Source organism: Carcharhinus amblyrhynchos, chromosome 8 (genome assembly GCF_965287045.1).
Source record: "Carcharhinus amblyrhynchos chromosome 8, sCarAmb.v2.hapA, whole genome shotgun sequence".
Taxonomy (NCBI): domain Eukaryota; kingdom Metazoa; phylum Chordata; class Chondrichthyes; order Carcharhiniformes; family Carcharhinidae; genus Carcharhinus; species Carcharhinus amblyrhynchos.
The window spans coordinates 93,029,187-93,049,877 of NC_137331.1; the positions used below are offsets into that span (position 1 = coordinate 93,029,187).

General features: G+C 43.6%; 1 protein-coding gene across 1 annotated transcript in view; it reads left to right on the forward strand.

Annotated features, from left to right (window-relative positions):
• Positions 1-442: 442 nt before the first annotated feature.
• Positions 443-20,691, forward strand: part of ccdc12 (coiled-coil domain containing 12) — a 62,345-nt gene continuing 42,096 nt past the window's right edge. Inside the window, exon 1 of the mRNA XM_080194500.1 lies at positions 443-572. Coding sequence (XP_080050626.1) covers positions 489-572 — 84 coding nt within the window. The 5' untranslated portion in view covers positions 443-488. The remainder of the gene's footprint in view (positions 573-20,691) is intronic.

A 20,691-nucleotide genomic window follows, 5' to 3' on the forward strand; every position in this document is an offset into this window, starting at 1 on the left:
TCTGGGGTGGCAGTTATACCTTAAAATGATGCAGGAGAGTCAAGGATCAAACCATCCAATCAGTGGGGATGCTAGATTGACTGCAGACATATGTTTCTTTTGCACAGGACAGATAATGTGCTGTCTTAAAATTCAAAGAAGCCGGTGCACCATAATCGGTCCCCATCATTTTAGTGGACTTGCAAAATTGAAAGCTTGCTTATGTTCATATAACAATACAGCACAGAAATTTTAAACAGATTTTAAACTGAATACCCTTGTTAGATAACCCTGTGTGTAAGAGTGAACCATTTTAAAGATACACTATGACTTCCCACTATCTGGAGACTCCCTGTGACCAACTTTGAATGGTTTGGTTTTTGAAATGCTGGTGTATGAATCGATGTATTCGGCGTTCCATCCTGGCCGATCGCTTTGTGAGCGGCTGACCGTGTCTGCCGCGAAGCCTGCTGGGAGTTGTAGGCGCTGGGCGGCCGGCGGGCGGGAAGATGGCGGACGGAGCCGGGAAACTGCAAGAGGAGGCCCTCAGGAGGAAGGAGCGGCTGAGGGCCCTGAGGGAGCGGCAGCTACAGGTGAGGGAGGTCAGGCCATTGGAGGTTGGGATGCTAACTACTTCAATTACCCGATCTCCTCTCTCTCCCCCCCCCCCCCCCCCAGCTCCTCAGGCCCCATCGTTAGGCCTCTGTTTACAACTTTTCAAACGATGTGAGATGCCGGCGTGGACTGGGATAGACACAGTAAGAAGTCTCGCAACACCAGGTTAAAGTTCAACAAGTTTATTTGGTGGCAAACGCCACTAGCTTTCGGAGTGCTGCTCCTTCATCAGGTGAGACATGCCTGACGAAGGAGCAGCGCTTCAACAACTTTGTAAGGGCAGGCCACAGTAGGGCACACCAATTATATGTATTATTTATATATAGTGTATATATACACAAACAGAAACACATATGTCCTACGTTTCTTTAAAATTAGAACTGCTGCCCTACATGTAGATGATAATATTGAATGGATCAAAGTGCATCCACCGTTCAACACTTAGTTCCATTGAGTTTCATCATGTGGTAAACATCCCTAATCTGCGCATTGTGTTGCTCTGAGGGATGTAAAATGCAAAATATTGCACAGAACTGTTTTCTCCTTTTCAGCAACCCTTCATTGCCAAAAGTTTCCTTTACACAGTAAAGGATAAGACTCCTGGTCCAGATGGATTTCATGGAAAATAGTCTGCAGCCGAGGCCTTCTACTCATTATATAACCCTGGAAAAAAAAACATAGTGCAAGAGGATGGAGGCAGAACTTGTCCAATGATAAACCAGTTGATCAGCTCAGTATCAGTGACTGGAAAAATAATGGAATCCTTAGGGCATCCAGAAGCAAGAAATATAATAAAGATTGGTCAGTGTGAATTTCAGAAGGGAAAGCCAGAATCATAAATAAAAGCAAAATACTATGGATGCTGGGATCCGAAACAAAAACAGGAAACGCTGGAAAATCTCAGCAATATCTCTGGTGGAGGTCATCCTAACTCAAAATGTTGGCTGTATTTTCTCATCATAGATGCTGTCAGACCTGCTGAGGTTTTCTAGCATTTTCTGATTTTGTTGAGGAAGTTTCAAATGTTAGGTTGGGGATTCAGAGTCTGTGTACAATTACTGGAAGGACAATTCAGGGAATTCTCCTGTCAGAGAGGGGATTAAGGGTTATGGGGAGAGGGCGGGAAAGTGGAACTGAGCAGCGACAGATCAGCCGTGATCTTATTGAATGGCGGGGCAGGCTCGAGGGGCTAGATGGCCTACTCCTGCTCCTATTTCTTATGTTCTTATGTTCAACTTTGCTCTTTCTCAGCTCTCAGTCTGACTTGTTTTCTCATCCCACTGTGACCTACGTATCCTCAATCTCCTCGAACCCCACAGCCCTCAGATTTCTGCATTTCAAGTAAGGCCACTTTAATTGGTCTACTGGCAGCATGGCATTCAGCTGCCTAAGCCCGAAGCTTTGATGTTCTCTTCCTAACCCTCTCTCCCCTTTTTAAAACCCTCCTTAAAACATACTTCACAGATGATCTAATATCTCCTTACGTGGCTTGCTGACAAGTTCCTTCAGGTGTTTTACTACAGTAAGGTATATAGGTTGTTGAATAAGGAAATGGAGATTCAGAGTGGTGAGGGAATGTTTCGTTAATGGAAGTGGGATTCAGGGTAACAGGATGAGGAAATAGAGCAGTAGAGTTGGGATTCATGGTCTGGGTTTGGTAATTTTTTTTTTTACTTACAGCCCATATCTTTAATACATTGTAGCAGGCACCTGTGATATAAACTTTGTGCAAAATTATGTATAATAGAGGTAGTGGTTTAAGAACATAAGAAATAGGAGCAGGAGTAGGCCATCTAGCCCTTCGAGCCTGCCCCGCCATTCAGTAAGATCATGGCTGATCTGTCGTGGCTCAGTTCCACATTCCCGCCCTCTCCCCATAACCCTTAATCCCCTCGCTTATCAAAAACCCATCAACCCGCGAGGCAGCCTCCACCACCTCAACGGGCAGAGAATTCCAGAGATTCACCACCCTTTGAGTGAAGAAGTTCCTCCTGAACTCCGTTCTAAACCGCCCCCCCCCCCCCCCCTTTATCTTGAGGCTGTGTCCCCTGGTCCTACTGTCCTTTCTGAGCGGGAAGAGTCTCTCCACCTCTATCCTATCCATCCCATTCATCATCTTATATGTCTCAATGAGATCTCCCCTCATTCTTCTAAACTCTAACGAGTACAAGCCTAGTTTCTTCAGCCTCTCCTCATAGCTCAAGCCCCTCGACTCCGGTATCAGCCTAGTAAACCTCCTCTGCACTCCCTCCAAGGCCAAAATATCCTTGCCTAAGTACGGCGACCAAAACTGCACACAGTACTCCAGCTGCGGCCTCACCAATGCCCTATACAGCCGCAGCAAGACCTCCCTACTTTTATATTCAATCCCCCTCGCTATGAAGGCCAACATCCCATTTGCCTTCCTGACCACCTGCTGCACCTGCAGGCTGGGTTTTTGCGACTCATGCACATCCTCATAGAACTCCAATAAATTTGTCAGACACGACTTCCCCTTAACGAAACCGTGTTGCGTCTGCTCTATCAAGCAATTCCCCTCAAGATGCCTCGCTATTTCCTCCTTGATGACGGATTCTAACATTTTACCTACAACAGACGTTAAACTAACCGGCCTATAATTCCCTGCCTTTTGCCTGCCACCCTTCTTAAACAACGGCGTAACGTTAGCCGCTTTCCAATCTTCCGGCACTTCCCCGGAATCCAGCGACGTCTGGAAAATAACCACCAAGGCATCCACTATCACCTCCGCCATTTCTTTCAGAACCCTCGGATGCATTCCATCCGGTCCTGGGGACTTGTCCACAATCAGCCTCTCCAGTCTGTCGAGCACCACCTCTCTAGTAACAACAATGTCATTGAGACCCTCCACTCCTACCACCTTTCCATCGCTAACACCAGGCAAATTATTCACGTCTTCCTCTGTGAAGACCGAAACAAAAAAGTTATTCAAGACCTCAGCCATTTCCCCATCCCCTACCACTAAGTCCCCCCTCTCATCCTCTAAGGGTCCAACGTTCACCCTAGCCAGCCTCTTCTATTTTATGTATTTATAAAAACTCTTGCTATCCTTTTTTATATTAAGCGCTAGCCCAGCTTCATAGTTTCTCCTACCCTTCTTTATCAATCTTTGTTGACATTTAAACCTCTCCCAATCCTCTTCTCGCCCACTACTCTTAGCTACTCTAAACGCCTCCGCTTTTAATTTAACACTTTCCTTCACCTCCTTCGCTATCCACGGCTTATTACCTCTCCTCCTACGGTCGTTTGTTAGTGATATAACGTTTCTGTTATATGGATGTTCATATTAGTTTGATTTGATTTGGTTTATTGTCATATGTATTGGTATACAGTGAAAAATATTGTTTCTTGTGCGCTGAACAGACAAAGCATACTGTTCACAGAGAAGGAAATGAGACAGTGCAGAATGTAGTGTTACTGTCATAGCTAGGGTTTAGAAAAAGATCAATTTAATGTGAGGTAAGCCTATTTAAAAGTCTGATGGCAGCAGGGAAGAAGTTTTTCTTGAGTCAGTTGGCATTGACCTCAAACTTTTGTATCTTTTTCCCAGTGGAAGAAAGTGGAGGAGCGTGTGTCTGGGGTGCGTGGCTACCTTAATTATGCTGGCTGCTTTGCTGAAGCAGCGGGAAGTTTAGACAGAGTCAGTGGATTGGGCTACATTCACTACCTTTTGTAGTTCCTTGTGGTCTTGGGCAGAGCAGGAGGTATGCCAAACTGTGATACAACCAGAAATAATGCTTTCTATTGTGCATCTGTAAAGCTTAGTGAGAGTCATAGCTGACATGCCAAATTTCCTTGATCTTCTGAGAATTAATATTAATTTTTATTATAATTGATATCAATTATTTTAATATTTATGTTTACTAATAATTTTAAAACAAATTATGGCCATTGTTGATGAATGTGGTAACGTGGCCCCTTTAAGGAAAATCCTTTGTTGGCCATATGATTGGACCGGACCTTTTGGAGCAGCCACGTGGGAAGGTGGGCCAATCGGGAGCAAGGCCACGCATCCTGGGGTGGGGAGGACTTTCAGTTGGAGACAGGAAGAAGAGAGTGGATGTATGCAAGTCTTTCTGTCAGACTCTTATCTTGTATATGTTTATATTATTTTATTAAATTCTTTGTTGTTGGAGTCACAATGAGTCGCCTCCAGTTATTACATTGGTGATGAGTAAATTGGTATAGTTCCTGCTCTGACCAAGGCCACAAGAATCTACAAAGGGTTGTGAAAGTAGCCCAGACCATCACGCAAACCAACCTCCCACCCATTGACTTCATGTACATTTCCCGCTGCCTTGGAAAAGCAGCCAGCGTGATCAACGACCCCACGCACCCTAGACATACTCTCTTCCACCTTCTTTCATCAGGAAAATGATACAAAAGGCTGAGGTCACATACCAACCCGGCAGCGAGTTCCAGGCACCCACCACCCCCTGTATAAAAAACCTGCCTCGTATATCTCCGTTAAACCTTGCCCCTTGTATCTTAAACGTATGCTCCCTAGTAATTGACTCTTCCATCCTGGGAAAAAGCTTCTGACTATCCACTCTGTCCATGCCTCTCATAATCTTGTAGACTTCTATCAGGTCGCCCCTCAACCTCCATCGTTCCAGTGAGAACAAACCAAATTTCTCCAACTTCTCCTCTAGGCTAATGCCCTCCATGTCAGACAACATCCTGGTAAATCTTTTCTGTACCCTCTACAAAGCTTCCACATTCTTCTGGTAGTGTGGCGACCAGATTGAACACTATAGTCTGAGTGCGGCCTATCTAAGATTCTATAAAGCATCAACATGAGTTGCCAATTTTTAAACTCAGTACCGTGGCCGATGAAGGCAAGCATGCTATATGCCTTCTTGACTACCTTCTCCACCTGTGTTGTCACTTTCAATGACCTGTGTACCTGTACATCCAGATCCCTCTGCCTATCAATACTCTTAAGGGTTCTGCCATTTGCTGTATATTTCCTATTTGTATTAGACCTTCCAAAATGCATTACCTCACATTTGTCTGGATTAAACTCCATCTGCCATCTCTCCACCCAAGTCTCCACCTGATCTAATCTCTGGAATTCTCTGCCCATTGAAGTGGTGGAGGCTGCCTCGCTAAATATTTTTAAGAAGCGGGTTGATGGGTTCTTGATAAGAGAGGGGATTAAGGGTTATGGGGAGAGGGCGGGAAAGTGGAACTGAGCCACGACAGATCAGCCATGATCTTATTGAATGGCGGGGCAGGCTCGAAGGGCTAGATGGCCTACTCCTGCTCCTATTTCTTATGTTCTTACGTATCATCTGATGGTCCTCACCGCTATCCGCAAATATACCAGTCTTTGTCGTCTGCAAACTTACTAATCAAACCAGCTAAATTTTCCTCCAAATCATTTATATATATTACAAACAGCAAAGGCCCACTGATCTCTGAGAAATGCCACTTGTCACAGCCCTCCATTCAGAAACGCACCCTTCCATTGTTACCCTCTGTCATCTTTGACTGATGTGGAGATGACGGCGTTGGACTGGGGTGGGCACAGTAAGAAGTCTCACAACACCAGGTTAAAGTCCAACAGGTTTATTTGGCACTAGCTTTCGGAGTCTCAGGCTCCTTCATCAGGTGAGTGAGGGCTTGTGTTCACAAACAGTTCATATAGAGACACAAACTCAATTTACAAGCTAATGGTTAGAATGCGAATCTTTGCAGGTTATCAAGCCTTAAAGGCACAGACAATATGAGTGGAGAGAGGCCCAAGCACAGGTTAAAGAGGTGTGTATTGCCTCCAGCCAGGACAGTCAGTGAGATTTTGCAAGCTCAGGCAAGTTGTGAAGACAATGCAGAATGGCTGAGCAGAAACTGATAGTCAAGTTCCACACACGAGGACAGTCTGAACCAGGATCTTGGGATCATGTCACAATATCTGTAACCCCCACGACTTACTTGGGCTTGGAAAATCTCCCTAAGTGTCCTAGATGGAGACAATACACACTTCTTTAACCTGTGCTTGGCCCTGTCTCCACTCACATTGTCTGTACGTTTAAGACTTGATTACCTATAAAGACTTGCATGCCAACCATTATTTTATAATTTGAGTTAACTGGCATAGGTCCCTGTCTTCAAAGCCAATGCCTTTTCATGAATATAACCTGTTTGTGAACACAAGTCCTCACTCACTTGATGAAGGAGCCTAAGACTCTGAAAGCTAGTGCCAAATAAATCTGTTGGAATTTAACCTGGTGTTGTGAGACTTCTTACTGTTCTTTGACTGAGCCAGTTCTGTATCCACCTTGCCAGCTCACCTCTGATCCTATGCGACTTCACCTTCTGCACCAGTCTGCCATGAGGGACCTTGTCAAAGGCCTTATTGAAGTCATGTAGACAACATCCACTGCCCTATCCTCATCAACCATCTTCGTCACTTCCTTGAAAAACTTGATCAAGTTAGTGAGATACGACCTCCCCTTCACAAAATCATGTTGCCTCTCACTAATACTTCCACTTATGATCAAGTGGGAATAAATCCTGTCTCAAAGAATCCTCCCCAATAATTTCCCTACCACTGATGTAAGGCTTACCGGCCTGTAATTACCTGGATTATTCTTGCTACCCTTCTTAAATAAAGGAGCAACATTGGCTATTCTCCAAGCCTCTGGGACCTCCCCTGTAGCCAGTGAGGATACAAAGATTTCTCTCAAGGGCCCAGCAATTTCCTCCTTTGCCTCTCTGTTTTCTGGGTTTATCACATCAGGCCCTGGGGACTTGTCTACATGAATGTTTCTCAAAAACCCCAATGCTTCCTCCTTTTTGATCTCAACATGACTCTATATACCCTTTTCCAGACTCATCATCCACCAAGCCCTTCTCTTTGATGAAGACTGACGCAAAGTACTCATTTAATATCTCACCCATTTCCTCTGGCTCCACTCATAGATTCCCTCCGCTGTCCTTGAGTAGGCCAACCCTCTCCCTGGCTCCCCTTATGCTCTCTATATATGTATAAAAAGCATTCCTTAATCCTGCTGGCCAATGCCTTTTCATGGCCACTTTTAGCCCTCCTACTTTCCATGTATTCCACACTTGCTTTGTGTGTTCCCAGCCTCCTAGGTTTGACAAATGCTTCCTTTTTCTCTTTGACTAGGCTCACAATATCTCTTGTTATCCAAGGTTCCCAAAACTTGCCGTACTCATCCTTCAACCTTAGAGGAATGTGCCGATCCCGAATCCCTATCAACTTACACCTGAAAGTCTCCCACATGCCAGATGTTGATTTGCCCTATATTCTGCACTCAGTCCTTTCCTTCTCCGATGTACCCTATGAATGGTATATTTTGCCTCATTAGTGTACAAGAAACAATACTTTTCAGTGGTCCTAATACATGTTTTTCTATATTCATTCATGGGACATGGGCATTGCTGGCTGGCCAGCATTTATTGCCAATCCCTAGTTGCCGTTGAAAAGGTGGTAGTGAGCTGCCTTCTTGAATCACTGCAGTCCGTGTTTTATGGTTGATCCACAATGCCATTAGGGAGGGAATTCCAGGATTGTGATCCAGCGACTACAAAGGATATATTTCCAAGTTATGTGACAATAATAAATCAAATCAAATTCACTTAAAGTTGAAGACTTCTGCCAATTTGTTAGGTCAAATGGGATATGCCACATTTGTTCAACTCCGCATCACCCAACCTCAAATGGCTTAGCAGAGTGAGCTATAGAAATATTTAAAGCTTCTATGAAAAAAAACAACTGACTGCATTTGGTAAGTTTCTTGTTATCGTAAAAAACTATGCCAAATGCCACTCTGGGGTTATGCCAACAGAATTTTTAATGAAATGATGCCTGCGAACCCACTTGGATTTGGTGTTTTCAGATCTGCATGACTCAAAGAAAAGGGACAGAGCTTTCGAAAAATTTTGGTAGCAGACTGACCTGGGTGTCAGGAAGGATTATTAGAAAGAATGGGACCTGTTGCATACGTTTTGGAAGGACAAGGTTTCTGTGTGAAAAAACATGTGGATCATTTGAGGAAGAGAACTGGACCTGATCCGGGGGGGGGACAACTGGCATGTCCTGGTGTGGACTCAAGTGTCCCAACTAGAGAACCAGAGATACCTGCAGCCTCTGTTAGGTCTAGGCAGCCCCTGGCTTCTGCAGCTGAGGAGGAGTTTGCCTTTCTGTTCAGCTGGACCGGATTTATTGCTTGCTGAAGGACCCTGTGTTGATTGAGGCGTTCCACAAGTACTGGAAGTCTTTGGGGCATTTGACTTTGTGCTTGGATTTTGCCTTGGTCTCCCTAATGTGGTATTGTGTCTATGTTGTTTCTCTGTTGTTATCAATCATAGGTGAACTCAAGTTGGGGAGGGGAAGGAGGGGTGTTGGGGGGGAAGGTGGGGTGTTGGGGGGGAAACGAGTGTAGTAACATGGCCCCTTTAAGGAATGATCCTTTGTGGGCCACGTGATAAGCGCAATCTTCTTGGAGATCCTCTCCACTTGGATCCGGCAGTTTGCAGTGTCGATAGTAGTCATGATGTGGAGATGTCGGATCCAAGTGGAGAGGATCTCCAAGAAGATTGCGCATATCGACCGGCATCTGTACATCATGGCCATGTGATTGGGCCAGACCCTTTGGAGTGTAGGAAGGTGGGGCAATTGGAAGTGAGGATGCGCATCCTGGGACGGGGAAGACCTTCAGTTGGAGCCAGGGAGAAGAGAGTAGACGTGTGCGAGTGTTTCTGTCAGACCCTTACCATTTATATTAGTTTAATAAACCCTTCGTTGTTGGAGCAACATTGAGTCGCCTCCAGTTATTACAATGAGGATAAAGGTAGTGATGAACCTGAGGACAGTTGACAGTCATGTTCATTGGTAAATGTTTGACAGGCAGCGTAAGACTGCAGATTTTTTTTCTCCAAAGGGCATGGCATTGGTGAACAACTGAGTTTTTACAATAATCCACAGCTTCATGGTCACTTTTACTTTGTATGCAGATTTTAAAAACAGAATTCAAATTGCCAGTGGTGGGATTTGAATGCACACTCTCTGGATTACGAGTACCTGAGTAACCCTTAGGTTAATGTATTAATTGTGGTGTTATTATCTTTGCATTTTATGCATTGTCTTATTAAATCAAAAGCTCTCAAAACGGCTTCACCTGTAGTGTAACAACTCTTGTTACGTAGGCGATAGTTGTTGTGGAACAACACAGCCTCACAATGAGCAACACGCGTAAGGAGTAATTTACATTTTAATTATGTTTTGAGGAAGGAGTGCTGACCAGGACATGAGGAGAGCTCCCCTCTCTCTCTCTCCTTCTCAGTGTTGTGGAATCTTGAATCTAGATTGTGTTGCATTCAAAAGATGCCAACCCTGACAATGCATCACTACCTCTTGCTGCATTGTTGCATCAACTTGGATCTTAAGCCCAAGCTGCTTATGTGAAGGTGTGCAGTGAGCACCATGTAACTTAAACTACTGAAATGGACTGAGCTGACAACATGTTAATTCAGTTAGTGGCTTCTCTCTGGAGCGTGGGTGAAAAGGAAGCAGTTACTGTGCTGCTGCTGTTTGTGATAAGGTAGCGTTTGGACTGCGGTTGAAAGAGGAAGTTGCTGCTGCAGCTTTATTGCAGTAGATTCAAATCATGTAAATACAGTACTTTCATCTGACATCGAAGAGCTTGTGGAATTATCAAGAAATGTTCGCCCCGAGGGAATTGATTTGGAATTTTTGATTTCTTGTTAATTGATGCCTCATTGTTTAAATAAAACTTTAAGCAAAGTGTAGTTGAAAAGCTACAAAGTGTACTAGAACATCTGCTGGGATAGGTTACTGCCCTTGGTGAGCAGACAAAGCAAGGAAGTTGGAGATGTATACACAGTAATTTGTATTGGCAGAGGACATGGGAGTCAATGACCGCAGCTTTTGTGCTCTGATTAACTTTCTTGCCTTTGAATTTTTGCACACCAAGTCAGATGTAGATTAAAGCTCATGGTGCTCTGCTTCAACAACCTGCCTTGGCCCAGCTTCAGAAGACTACCTGCTACTGCAACATTCTGGCATTTCCTACAGGAGTGATTCTGTAACTGCTGTTTAATGCAGAATTAGGAGCGGGTTTAAGCCATGAGGATGTATCTCTGGATATGATATTGGCTGCTTTCTAACAGTTGTTTCAACAGGCACTTAACTAAGATATGTAGTTTTAAACTGGTGTCACTTGTTTGCGATTGGGGCATCTTCCCTTTCTTGAAGGACATGAGTCAGCTAGTTGGGTTTTCATGATATTCCTGTGTTTCATGATAATTACTTTGCCAGCCCACAAATTATTGGATTTATCAAACACAATTGCATGTTGTGTAGATTGGATTGTTAGTCTAGAGATGCTACTTTTACACCCTAAACAGCTTACTCCGCCATTCAGTGAGATCATACTGATCTGATTGTGGCCTCAACTCCACATTCCCACCTACTCCTGAAAACCTTAGCGTCTTGACTAACTAGCGAGTCAATTAACATCTATCTTTAAAATATTCGATGAACCCTGCCTCCCCCTCTCTCTGGGGCAGAGGGTTCCAAACATTTCCAAACCACTGAGAGAAAAGAGTTCTTCTGTTTCTTTCTTAAATGGGAGACACCTTATTTTTAAACTGTGACCTATTTCATAACTACATGAGCACTGAAAACTTCTGACTCTTCAGTTGGGACTGAATTTGACAATTTAGAGATAGATCCATTGAATTTTGGTGATGTGTGGGCATGAATTGTGGCAGGACTGGATAGTAGGCTTTTCAGTGAGTTGGAGTTTATGAAGGTCGGAAAGTGAGTGATTGCTTGGACTGGACTGGTAGGAAAAATATTGTCAGATTAAGTTATGCTTAAGGTTTTATAGGAAAAGGAGTTGACCATTTAACCTCTCAAGTCTGTTCTTTTATTCATTGAAATTATGGCTGATCACAACCTGACTCCGTAGACGCACCTTTGTCCCATATCCCTTGATTCTTTTGGTTGACAAAATGCAATCTCTGTTTATTGATCTATCATCAGTTGCCGTTTGCAGGAGACACTGTCAAACCTCTACCATCCTTTGCATGAGGAGTGTTGATTGATTTCACTCCTGAAAAGTCTGGCTCTATTTTTGTTCATTGTGCCCCAAGTCCCAAATATTCACTCCAAATCTACTCTGTTTATTCTCCTTGATATCTTGGAATCTTTGATCAAATTCCACCCACTATGATCTTTTTGAATTCCAGAGAATCCAACAGGCAATTGTGTATTCTCCATACTTGGGTAAAACTGTGCTACACTTACTTCAAATCCTTTCAAGATTTGGTACCCAGAACTGCGCAAAGTACTCCAGGTTTGGCCTGACCAAGAACTTGCATAACTGAGGCATGACTTCTATCCCCTTTTATTCCTGCTCTCTAGAGAAAAGTCAAACATTCCATTAGCCTTTTGGATGATTTTCTGTACCTGAGATTTTAATGACCTGTGTTCCCTTGGACCTGATGTTTCTTTGGACCTTCATTGTTCCCAGCTTTTCATCATTTTGAAAGTACCTGTACTGTTCCACCCTTTTAGGTTCAGAGTGATTGATTGCATATTGGCCTACCTTGAAATCCAGTTGCCACAGTTTTACTCAATCTCTTAATCTATCAATGTTTCTTTGTAATTTTACACTCTCATCTGCACAATGCAGCCTATCTTTGTATCATTGGTAAATTTTGGTGTGGCTTTCCAGCCATCCTCTCAGTCATTTATATAGTAAATAGTTGCAGCTCCAACACAAATTTTTCTGGGCCACTGCTACTCACATCCTGCTAATTAGAGTACCTGCCAATTACCCTTCATCTCTATCTCCTTCCGCTCTGCCAAATTTCAATAATTTGTATTCAACTCCATGAGCTTCAAATTTAGCTTATTGTCTGTTATGAGTGACTTGATCAAATGCTTTCTGGAAATCTAGATAAAAATATCCATATAGACATTCTCCTGTCTACAACTTTAACCACCTTGTCTTAAAATTCATGTTTGCCAGACATGACTTACTCTTAGCAATTCCATGCTGGCTCTCTGATGAGCTGAAGATTTTCAAGATGTTCAGTTACCTCGCCTTTAAATATAGACTCGAATAATTTCCTGACAACAGATGTTAGGCTAACTAGTCTATAATTCCTTGGTTTCCCTCTGTCACCTTTATTAACTAGCATAATGGCATGCACAGTTTTCCAATTTAAGGGAACAGTTACTGCTTGGAAAGAATGTTGGAAGATATAGTCAGGACATCTGCAGTGTTCTCACCTTGTAAAATTTTGCAATGGAAACCATTTGGTCCTGGGGATTTTGTCGCTCTTTAGTGTTATTAATTTCTCTATTAGTGTTATTTTGCTTTTATGTTAGGTTTCAGCTGACAAAATAAACATTCCTGTTTGATGTTATCTAGGTTGATGTTATCTAAAGTGGGTACGTAGATGCAAAAATATAGGCAAATTATTGGAAGGGGAAGAGATGGGGAACAAAAGAACATAAGAAATAGGAGCAGGAGTAGGCCATCTAGCCCTTCGAGCCTGCTCCGCCATTCAATAAGATCATGGCTGATCTGTCGCTGCTCAGTTCCACATTCCTGCCCTCTCCCCATAACCCTTAATCCCCTCGCTTATCAAAAACCCATCAACCCGCGTCTTAAAAATATTTAGCGAGGCAGCCTCCACCACCTCAACGGGCAGAGAATTCCAGAGATTCACCACCCTTTGAGTGAAGAAGTTCCTCCTCAACTCCGTTCTAAACCGCACCCCCCCTTTATCTTGAGGCTGTGCCCCCTAGTCCTACTGTCCTTTCTGAGCGGGAAGAGTCTCTCCACCTCTATCCTATCCATCCCATTCATCATCTTATATGTCTCAATGAGATCTCCCCTCATTCTTCTAAACTCTAACGAGTACAAGCCTAGTTTCTTTAGCCTCTCCTCATAGCTCAAGCCCCTCAACTCCAGTATCAGCCTAGTAAACCTCCTCTGCACTCCCTCCAAGGCCAAAATATTCTTGCCTAAGTACGGCGACCAAAACTGCATACAGTACTCCAGCTGCGGCCTCACCAATGCCCTATACAGCCGCAGCAAGACCTCCCTACTTTTATATTCGATCCCCCTCGCTATGAAGGCCAGCATCCCATTCGCCTTCCTGACCACCTGCTGCACCTGCAGGCTGGGTTTTTGCGCCTCATGCACAAAGACCCCGAGGTCCCTCTGCACTGTCGCCTGCTGCAGTTTTTCGCCACATAGGTAATAGTCTTTCCTACCATTATTCCTACCAAAGTGGACCACCTCGCACTTGCCAACATTAAATTCCATTTGCCATTTCCTGGCCCATTCGCCCAGCCTATCTAGATCCTTCTGCAGACTCTCCACACCCTCCGCGCAATTTGCCGTTCCACCAATCTTGGTGTCATCAGCAAATTTCGACACCATACACTCAGTTCCCTCCTCCAGATCATCTATATAAATGGTAAATAGCTGAGGCCCCAGCACCGACCCCTGGGGCACTCCACTAGCCACCAACCGCCAATCCGAATAGCACGCATTAACCCCCACTCTCTGCCTCCTATTTGACAACCAATCCTCTATCCATGCTGACACCCTACCCTCAACTCCATGCCCCCTTACCTTCTGCAATAACCTCTTGTGAGGTACCTTGTCAAACGCCTTCTGAAAATCAAGAAAGACCACATCCACCGGCTCTCCTCTATCCACCGCCCTAGACACATCCTCATAGAACTCCAATAAATTTGTCAGACACGACTTCCCCTTAACGAAACCGTGCTGCGTCTGCTCTATCAAACAATTCCCCTCAAGATGCCTCGCTATTTCCTCTTTGATGACGGATTCTAACATTTTACCTACAACAGACGTTAAACTAACCGGCCTATAATTCCCTGCCTTTTGCCTGGCACCCTTCTTAAACAACGGTGTAACATTAGCCACTTTCTAATCTTCCGGCACTTCCCCGGAATCCAGCGACATTTGGAAAATAACCACCAAGGCATCCATTATCACCTCCGCCATTTCTTTCAGAACCCTTGGATGCATTCCATCCGGTCCTGGGGACTTGTCCACAATCAGTCCCACCAGTCTGTCGAGCACTGTCTCTCTAGTAACAATAATGTCATTGAGACCCTCCAGTCCTACCACCTTTCCATTGCTAACACCCGGCAAATTATTCACGTCTTCCTCCGTGAAGACCGAAACAAAAAAGTTATTCAAGACCTCAGCCATTTCCCCATCCCCTACCACTAAGTCCCCCCTCTCATCCTCTAAGGGTCCAACGTTCACCCTAGCCAGCCTCTTCCTTTTTATATATTTATAAAAACTCTTGCTATCCTTTTTTATATTAGGCGCTAGCCCAGCTTCATAGTTTCTCCTACCCTTCTTTATCAACTTCTTTGTCAATCTTTGTTGACATTTAAACCTCTCCCAATCCTCTTCTCGCCCACTACTCTTAGCTACTCTAAACGCCTAAAAGCAGAAGGAGAATTCAAAGAAGTGATTAACAGAGAGGGCATGGCACCTAGGTGACAAAGTGCAGGCACTAGTCATGGGGGCAAAGCTGCAATGGTTGAAAAAGAAGCTGGAGTCAAGGATAGAGAATTTGAGGGCTGAGTTATAGGTAGTTGAAGTATTGAGGACAGTTCTATGCTGAAACACGAATTATAATGCAGTTTAGGGTTGAAAATGTGTATTCTTCCCAAGTTAATTCACAGGAACTGTAGCCTCCACTAGAATAAAAACTATTGACACATGTTGCAAAACAGCATCATTAACTGCACCTCTGAATGTGCAATTAATATTTGAAGCAGCCCTTCCCTTCTCTTGTTAAATTTACTGTGTAACTTGATGCATGTTCAATCTAAACTTTTGGAGCTTTGATACAAACAAGTCTTTTTCAAGCAACCATCATTTTTCAGTGGTGTGTTTTCAGCATTCTTTCTTGTGGAGCCTGTTCTCTCCCTCCTCTAAGTGGGTGTCTGTGTTGTTTCAGTACATAGAAATAGAAGTAGGTCATTTGCCTTCTCAAGCCTGTTCAGCCATTCAATTAGATTATGGTTGATCTTTTACCTCAGTGCTATTTTCTTGCACTATCTCCATATCCCATGACATCTTTAATATCTAGAAGTCTGTCAAACTCTTGAATGCACTCAATGACTGAGCCTCCACAGCTTCTGGGACAGAAAATTTCAAATATTTACTATTCTCTGAGTGAAGAAATCCTTCTTCATCTCAGTCCTAAATGACTTACCTATCATTCATTATCTTCTACTCTTCTAAGGCAGTTGAGCATGACTTCCTTCCACACCAAAAAGGAATTCTCAGGTGACTGAGGAGTCCAATGTGCAACCTACATTCTGTGACACAGGTGGGGCAGACTGGTTGAAGGAGTGGGTGGATGGGGTGCCCAGGTTGCCACATGCTTCTTTCCCTGTCAACAACTTGCTTCAGCATGCTCTTGGCACTGAAACTCAAGGTGTTTAGTTCTTTCCTGGATGTGGCCTTGGGTGAGAAATTACCAGGTGTTGGTGAGTATTTTGCACTTAGAACATAGAACATTACAGCACAAACAGGCCCTTCGGCCCACAAGTTGCACTGATCACATCAATACCTACCAATCCATAGACCTATCTATAACCCCCAATCCCATTAAATCCCATATACTCATCCAGAAGTCTTTTAAAAGACCCCAGCGAGTTCGCCTCCACCACCACTGACGGCAGCTGATTCCATTCACTCACCATCCTCTGAGTGAAAAACTTACCCCTAACATCACCTCTGTACTTGCTTCCCTGCACCTTAAATCTGTGTCCTCTCGTAGCGACCATTTCAACCCGGGGAAATAGCCTCTGAGAATCCACCCTATCTATCCCTCTCAACATTTTATAAACCTCTATCAGGTCGCCTCTCAACCTATGCCTCTCCAGGGAGAAGAGTCCCAGCTCCCTCAACCTATCTTCATAAGGCATGCCTCCCAATCCAGGCAACATCCTTGTAAATCTCCTCTGCACCCTTTCAATAGCTTCCACGTCCTTCCTATAGTGAGGCGACCAGAACTGCGCACAGTACTCCCGGGTCTGACAAGGGACTTATAAAGTTGCAGCATTACCTCCCGACTCCTAAACTCAATCCCTCGATTAATGAAGGCCAGAACACCATACGCCTTCTTGACCGCATCCTCCACCTGCGAGGCCGACTTAAGAGTCCTGTGGACCCGGACCCCAAGATCCTTCTGCTCTTCAACACTGCTAAGACTTCTTCAAGGAACCTTGAGGGTGTCCTTGAAGCATTTCCTTTGCACTCCTGGGGCTCACCTGCTGTGTCAAAACTTCATTAGGGAGTCTTATGTCAGGATGTGGATGATGTGGCCAATATGGTCCATCCAGCGAAGCTACTTGAATATGGTCAATGCTTGGGATATTGGTCTAACTGAGAACACTGGCGGTGTGCCTTTATTGCATGGTGAAGATCATGTCCATTGTGTCCCTTAGTGGGCAGAATATGCTCCTCTGGGAGGAGCCCTTCAACCACAGGGAGAAGTGATTAAGGAGGACCTTCCCTGTGGCCGAGAACAGGGAAATACCTCTGTTGTTACAGCAGTTGAACCTGTCATCTTTCTTGAAGATGATCACGATTATAGTGTCTGAGATTTTCTGACATGTTCTCCTTCCAATGAGGTTATGTATTTGCACCAAGAATGCTTCTCTGCCAATTTTTAGTGCTTCAGTGGGGATTCTGTCTGCTCCTGGTGCCTTGTTGTTTAGCTGTCGGATGGCCTTTTCTACCTCATGTCAGTTTGGGGTTATGCTGAGGGATGGAGTCGAGGACACTAGGGTTGAAGACAAAGTCTCTGTTATGAGGTCTTCAAAGTGCTCCTCTACCTGGTTAGCAAGTCGTCAATTTTAACTCCATGTACCTGGCTTGGTTTTGGAAAAGTTACTATGCTTGCTAACAAAAATTACTATCAGTTTTCATCTGACCTAGCCTCCCCTGTTAGGTTAGAGAGATTCAGATTTCCACTACTCATTTGGTAAAGTTCTTTCTGATGCCAGTCCTGAGTAACCTGCCTCTAATTTTATGATTTTGCTCCTTTGTTCTTGTTCCCCTCACCAGGGGAAGTAGTTTCTATCTTGCCTGTCAAATTCTTTTAATAATTTTAAACACCTCAATTAAATAACCAGTTTATCTTCTACGCTCAAGGGAATACAAGCCAATTTTATGCAGCATGCCCTCAATTTAAAGTGCAAGTAATTTTTGAAATTACATAAACTGAGATGTATCTATTATTAAAATATTTCTACACATTGCTCTTTCCCATAGAATGTCAGATAGTAATGTAGATTATTATCTTTTTATGCATGTGTAAGGCATGGCACTGATTATAATTGCCTGTTTGGAAAAGTCTCACTGTGCCCAGGACCACCTGAAGTGGAGGAAAAGCATCCAGGAAGGAGCTGAACACCTCAAGTTGATGCTGGACGCACTGAACTGTTTTTATGTGCATTTGATGGACCAGCTTGCAAGTCCCGCAAGAAAGTGGATTTCTGGTGCAGCAGGACCTGGAAGAAAGTGGTGTAGTGGTAATGTCACTGGATCAGTAATCCAGAAGGCCAGGATAATGTTGTGGAGACATGGGTTCAAATCCTACTATGGCAGCTGGTGGAATTTGAATTCCATTAATATCTGGAATGTAAAGCTAGTAATGGTGACCATGACAGCCATCATTGATCATCTGGTTTGCTAATGTCCATTTGGGAAGGAAGCCTGCCATTCTTCCTTGGTCTGGCCTACATGTGATTTCAGACCCACAGCGATATAGGTCTGAAATGGCCGAGCAAGCCACAAAGTTCAAGATCAATTAGGGATGGACAACCAATGCTGGCCTTGTCAGCACTGCCCACGCCCCATGAAAGCATAAGGAACACCTAAAGTTGAAGCTTCGTATGTTTCTGATTGTAGCAGCAGACTGTACATTATTGTTGAAATAGTTTTTATTATACGAGTGTGTTTGGTTCACATGAGTGCAGTTGGTAGTGTGCTTGTCTCCAGTTTAAATCGTTGTCGATTGGAGCCCAGATTGAACATGTGATTCAGGCTGACGCCAGTTGGGTACTGCAGGAGAGCTGCAACGTAGGAGTACTGCCTTTAGATGAGATTCAGAAGCACCATCCAAATGGATGCTAAAGATATCCTGTGACTATTTGCGAGTTCTCCTGGTTTCTTGGCCAACATTCATTCATCAACCAACACCATATTAATGGGTTATTCATCTCATTACACTTGGTGCTAAGTGCACATTGGCTGCTTTGTTTACCTACATGAAAACAGTTGCTTTACTTAAAAGTGATTTATATGAAACCCATCAGGATGTTTAAAACAGTTGTCAGGCAATATAAAATATTCCCTTTTTGCTAAGAAAGCTAGCCACTCTCTAGGTTTAAAACAAAACTCAAAATATGTCTCGACCCAAATTTCCCATCAGAAATTTGTCAATGTTGCAAAGTCACAGTGACGTGCAAGAAACTGCTGCTATATAGGGTACAAAAAGGAAACTTGTGGTTCAGCATTAAGTCAAAATATTTTGAGCGAATAGCTGTTTAACTGGCAACAAAATAATGATGGATCTTAACTTTTTGGAAGGCAAACTTTTGCTGTTCCCTTTAAAATCATTGTGCACAGGTTCCCTCCATCTGCCTCGCTCTGAAGTAGAATTGACCTTGCAGAAATTCATGAAAACGTGCACCTGTGAACCTGTCATTGGATATAACCTTGAAAGTTAAATGTGAGGTGGTGGGTGTTGGGAGTATTTGTGTGCTTGCATTCTACTACAATCCATTTATTTCCTTGTACATTATTTTATAAGTCAATGCACTTCAGATGGATAAGTAGGGATGCTTGTCATGTTTTTATCTGCTTAAACTTATAAATGTCCCAAGCCTTGGTTCTGTCACCTTGCACAACTTCGATTCCTGGACCATAGTATTAATGTGCATTATGGAGAAAGAGTTTACCTCCGTATTGGATAAGCAGACAATCAGTGGTTTGGAGACCTCATGGTAAAGGAAGAATGTTGGCCAGGACAGCTCCATTTGAATTGTGCCATGTGACCATTAATACTTGTCTCACCTCCTGGTCTCAGTTTATCGTCTTTTGTAAAAGATTGCACCTTTGCCAGTACAGATGACATCACCCTGCTTCACCATCACCTTTCTCAATCCCTCCATTATTTCTCACTTGTCAGACTGCTTGTTCAACATCCAGTAATCGATGAGCAGAAATTTCCTGTCCTGAGTTTTAGGAAGACTGAAGCCATTGTCTTTACATCCATCACAAACTTGTTCCCCAGCCATAGATTCCATCTCTCTGGCAGCTGAGGCTGAACTAGTCTGCAATGTCAGTGTCAAATTTGACCCCAAGATGAGCTTTTGACCTCATGTCCATACTATTACAAAGGCTGCCTTTTTCTTTGTAGCTCGGTATGAAATTTTGTTTGGCAACACTCCTGTGAAAACCTTGGGAGATTTTACTATGCTAATATGCTATGTAAATGAAAACTTGTTGGAAGTTGTGCTAAAAACTGTACAAGACCATATTATGAACACTTGTCATGGTTTGGCTAGCATTCTAGCTCTGGGGCCAGTGTGCAAAAGGATTATCAGTCTAATCCATAGTTTCAGAGGAAAGACTTGGGCATTTTTGCCTTCATGGGTAAAGAAATATGGAAAATTAGTTCAAAATGACTGATTGTATTGCAATGGAAATGGATTTAAACGAGCAAAAGGCAAATTTCTGATCAAATCACAGAACAAACTCCCAGATTTAGCAGTGGAAACAAGTACCCTGAAACGTATTTAGAACAAGTGATCCCTGTCATTTACATTTATCTTTGAGCAAGTATTAGATGAGGACAGAATGGTGCACAAGTGTGATTCAGTGCAAAGACAGAGCCAAGTCTTGTGTGAATGGCCACTGGAGAAGGGACTGAAGGGTTTCCTTCATTGCTATTCAGCAAGAAGTCAATGGCAGGCAATAAGCTGGACTTGTAATTGACTCT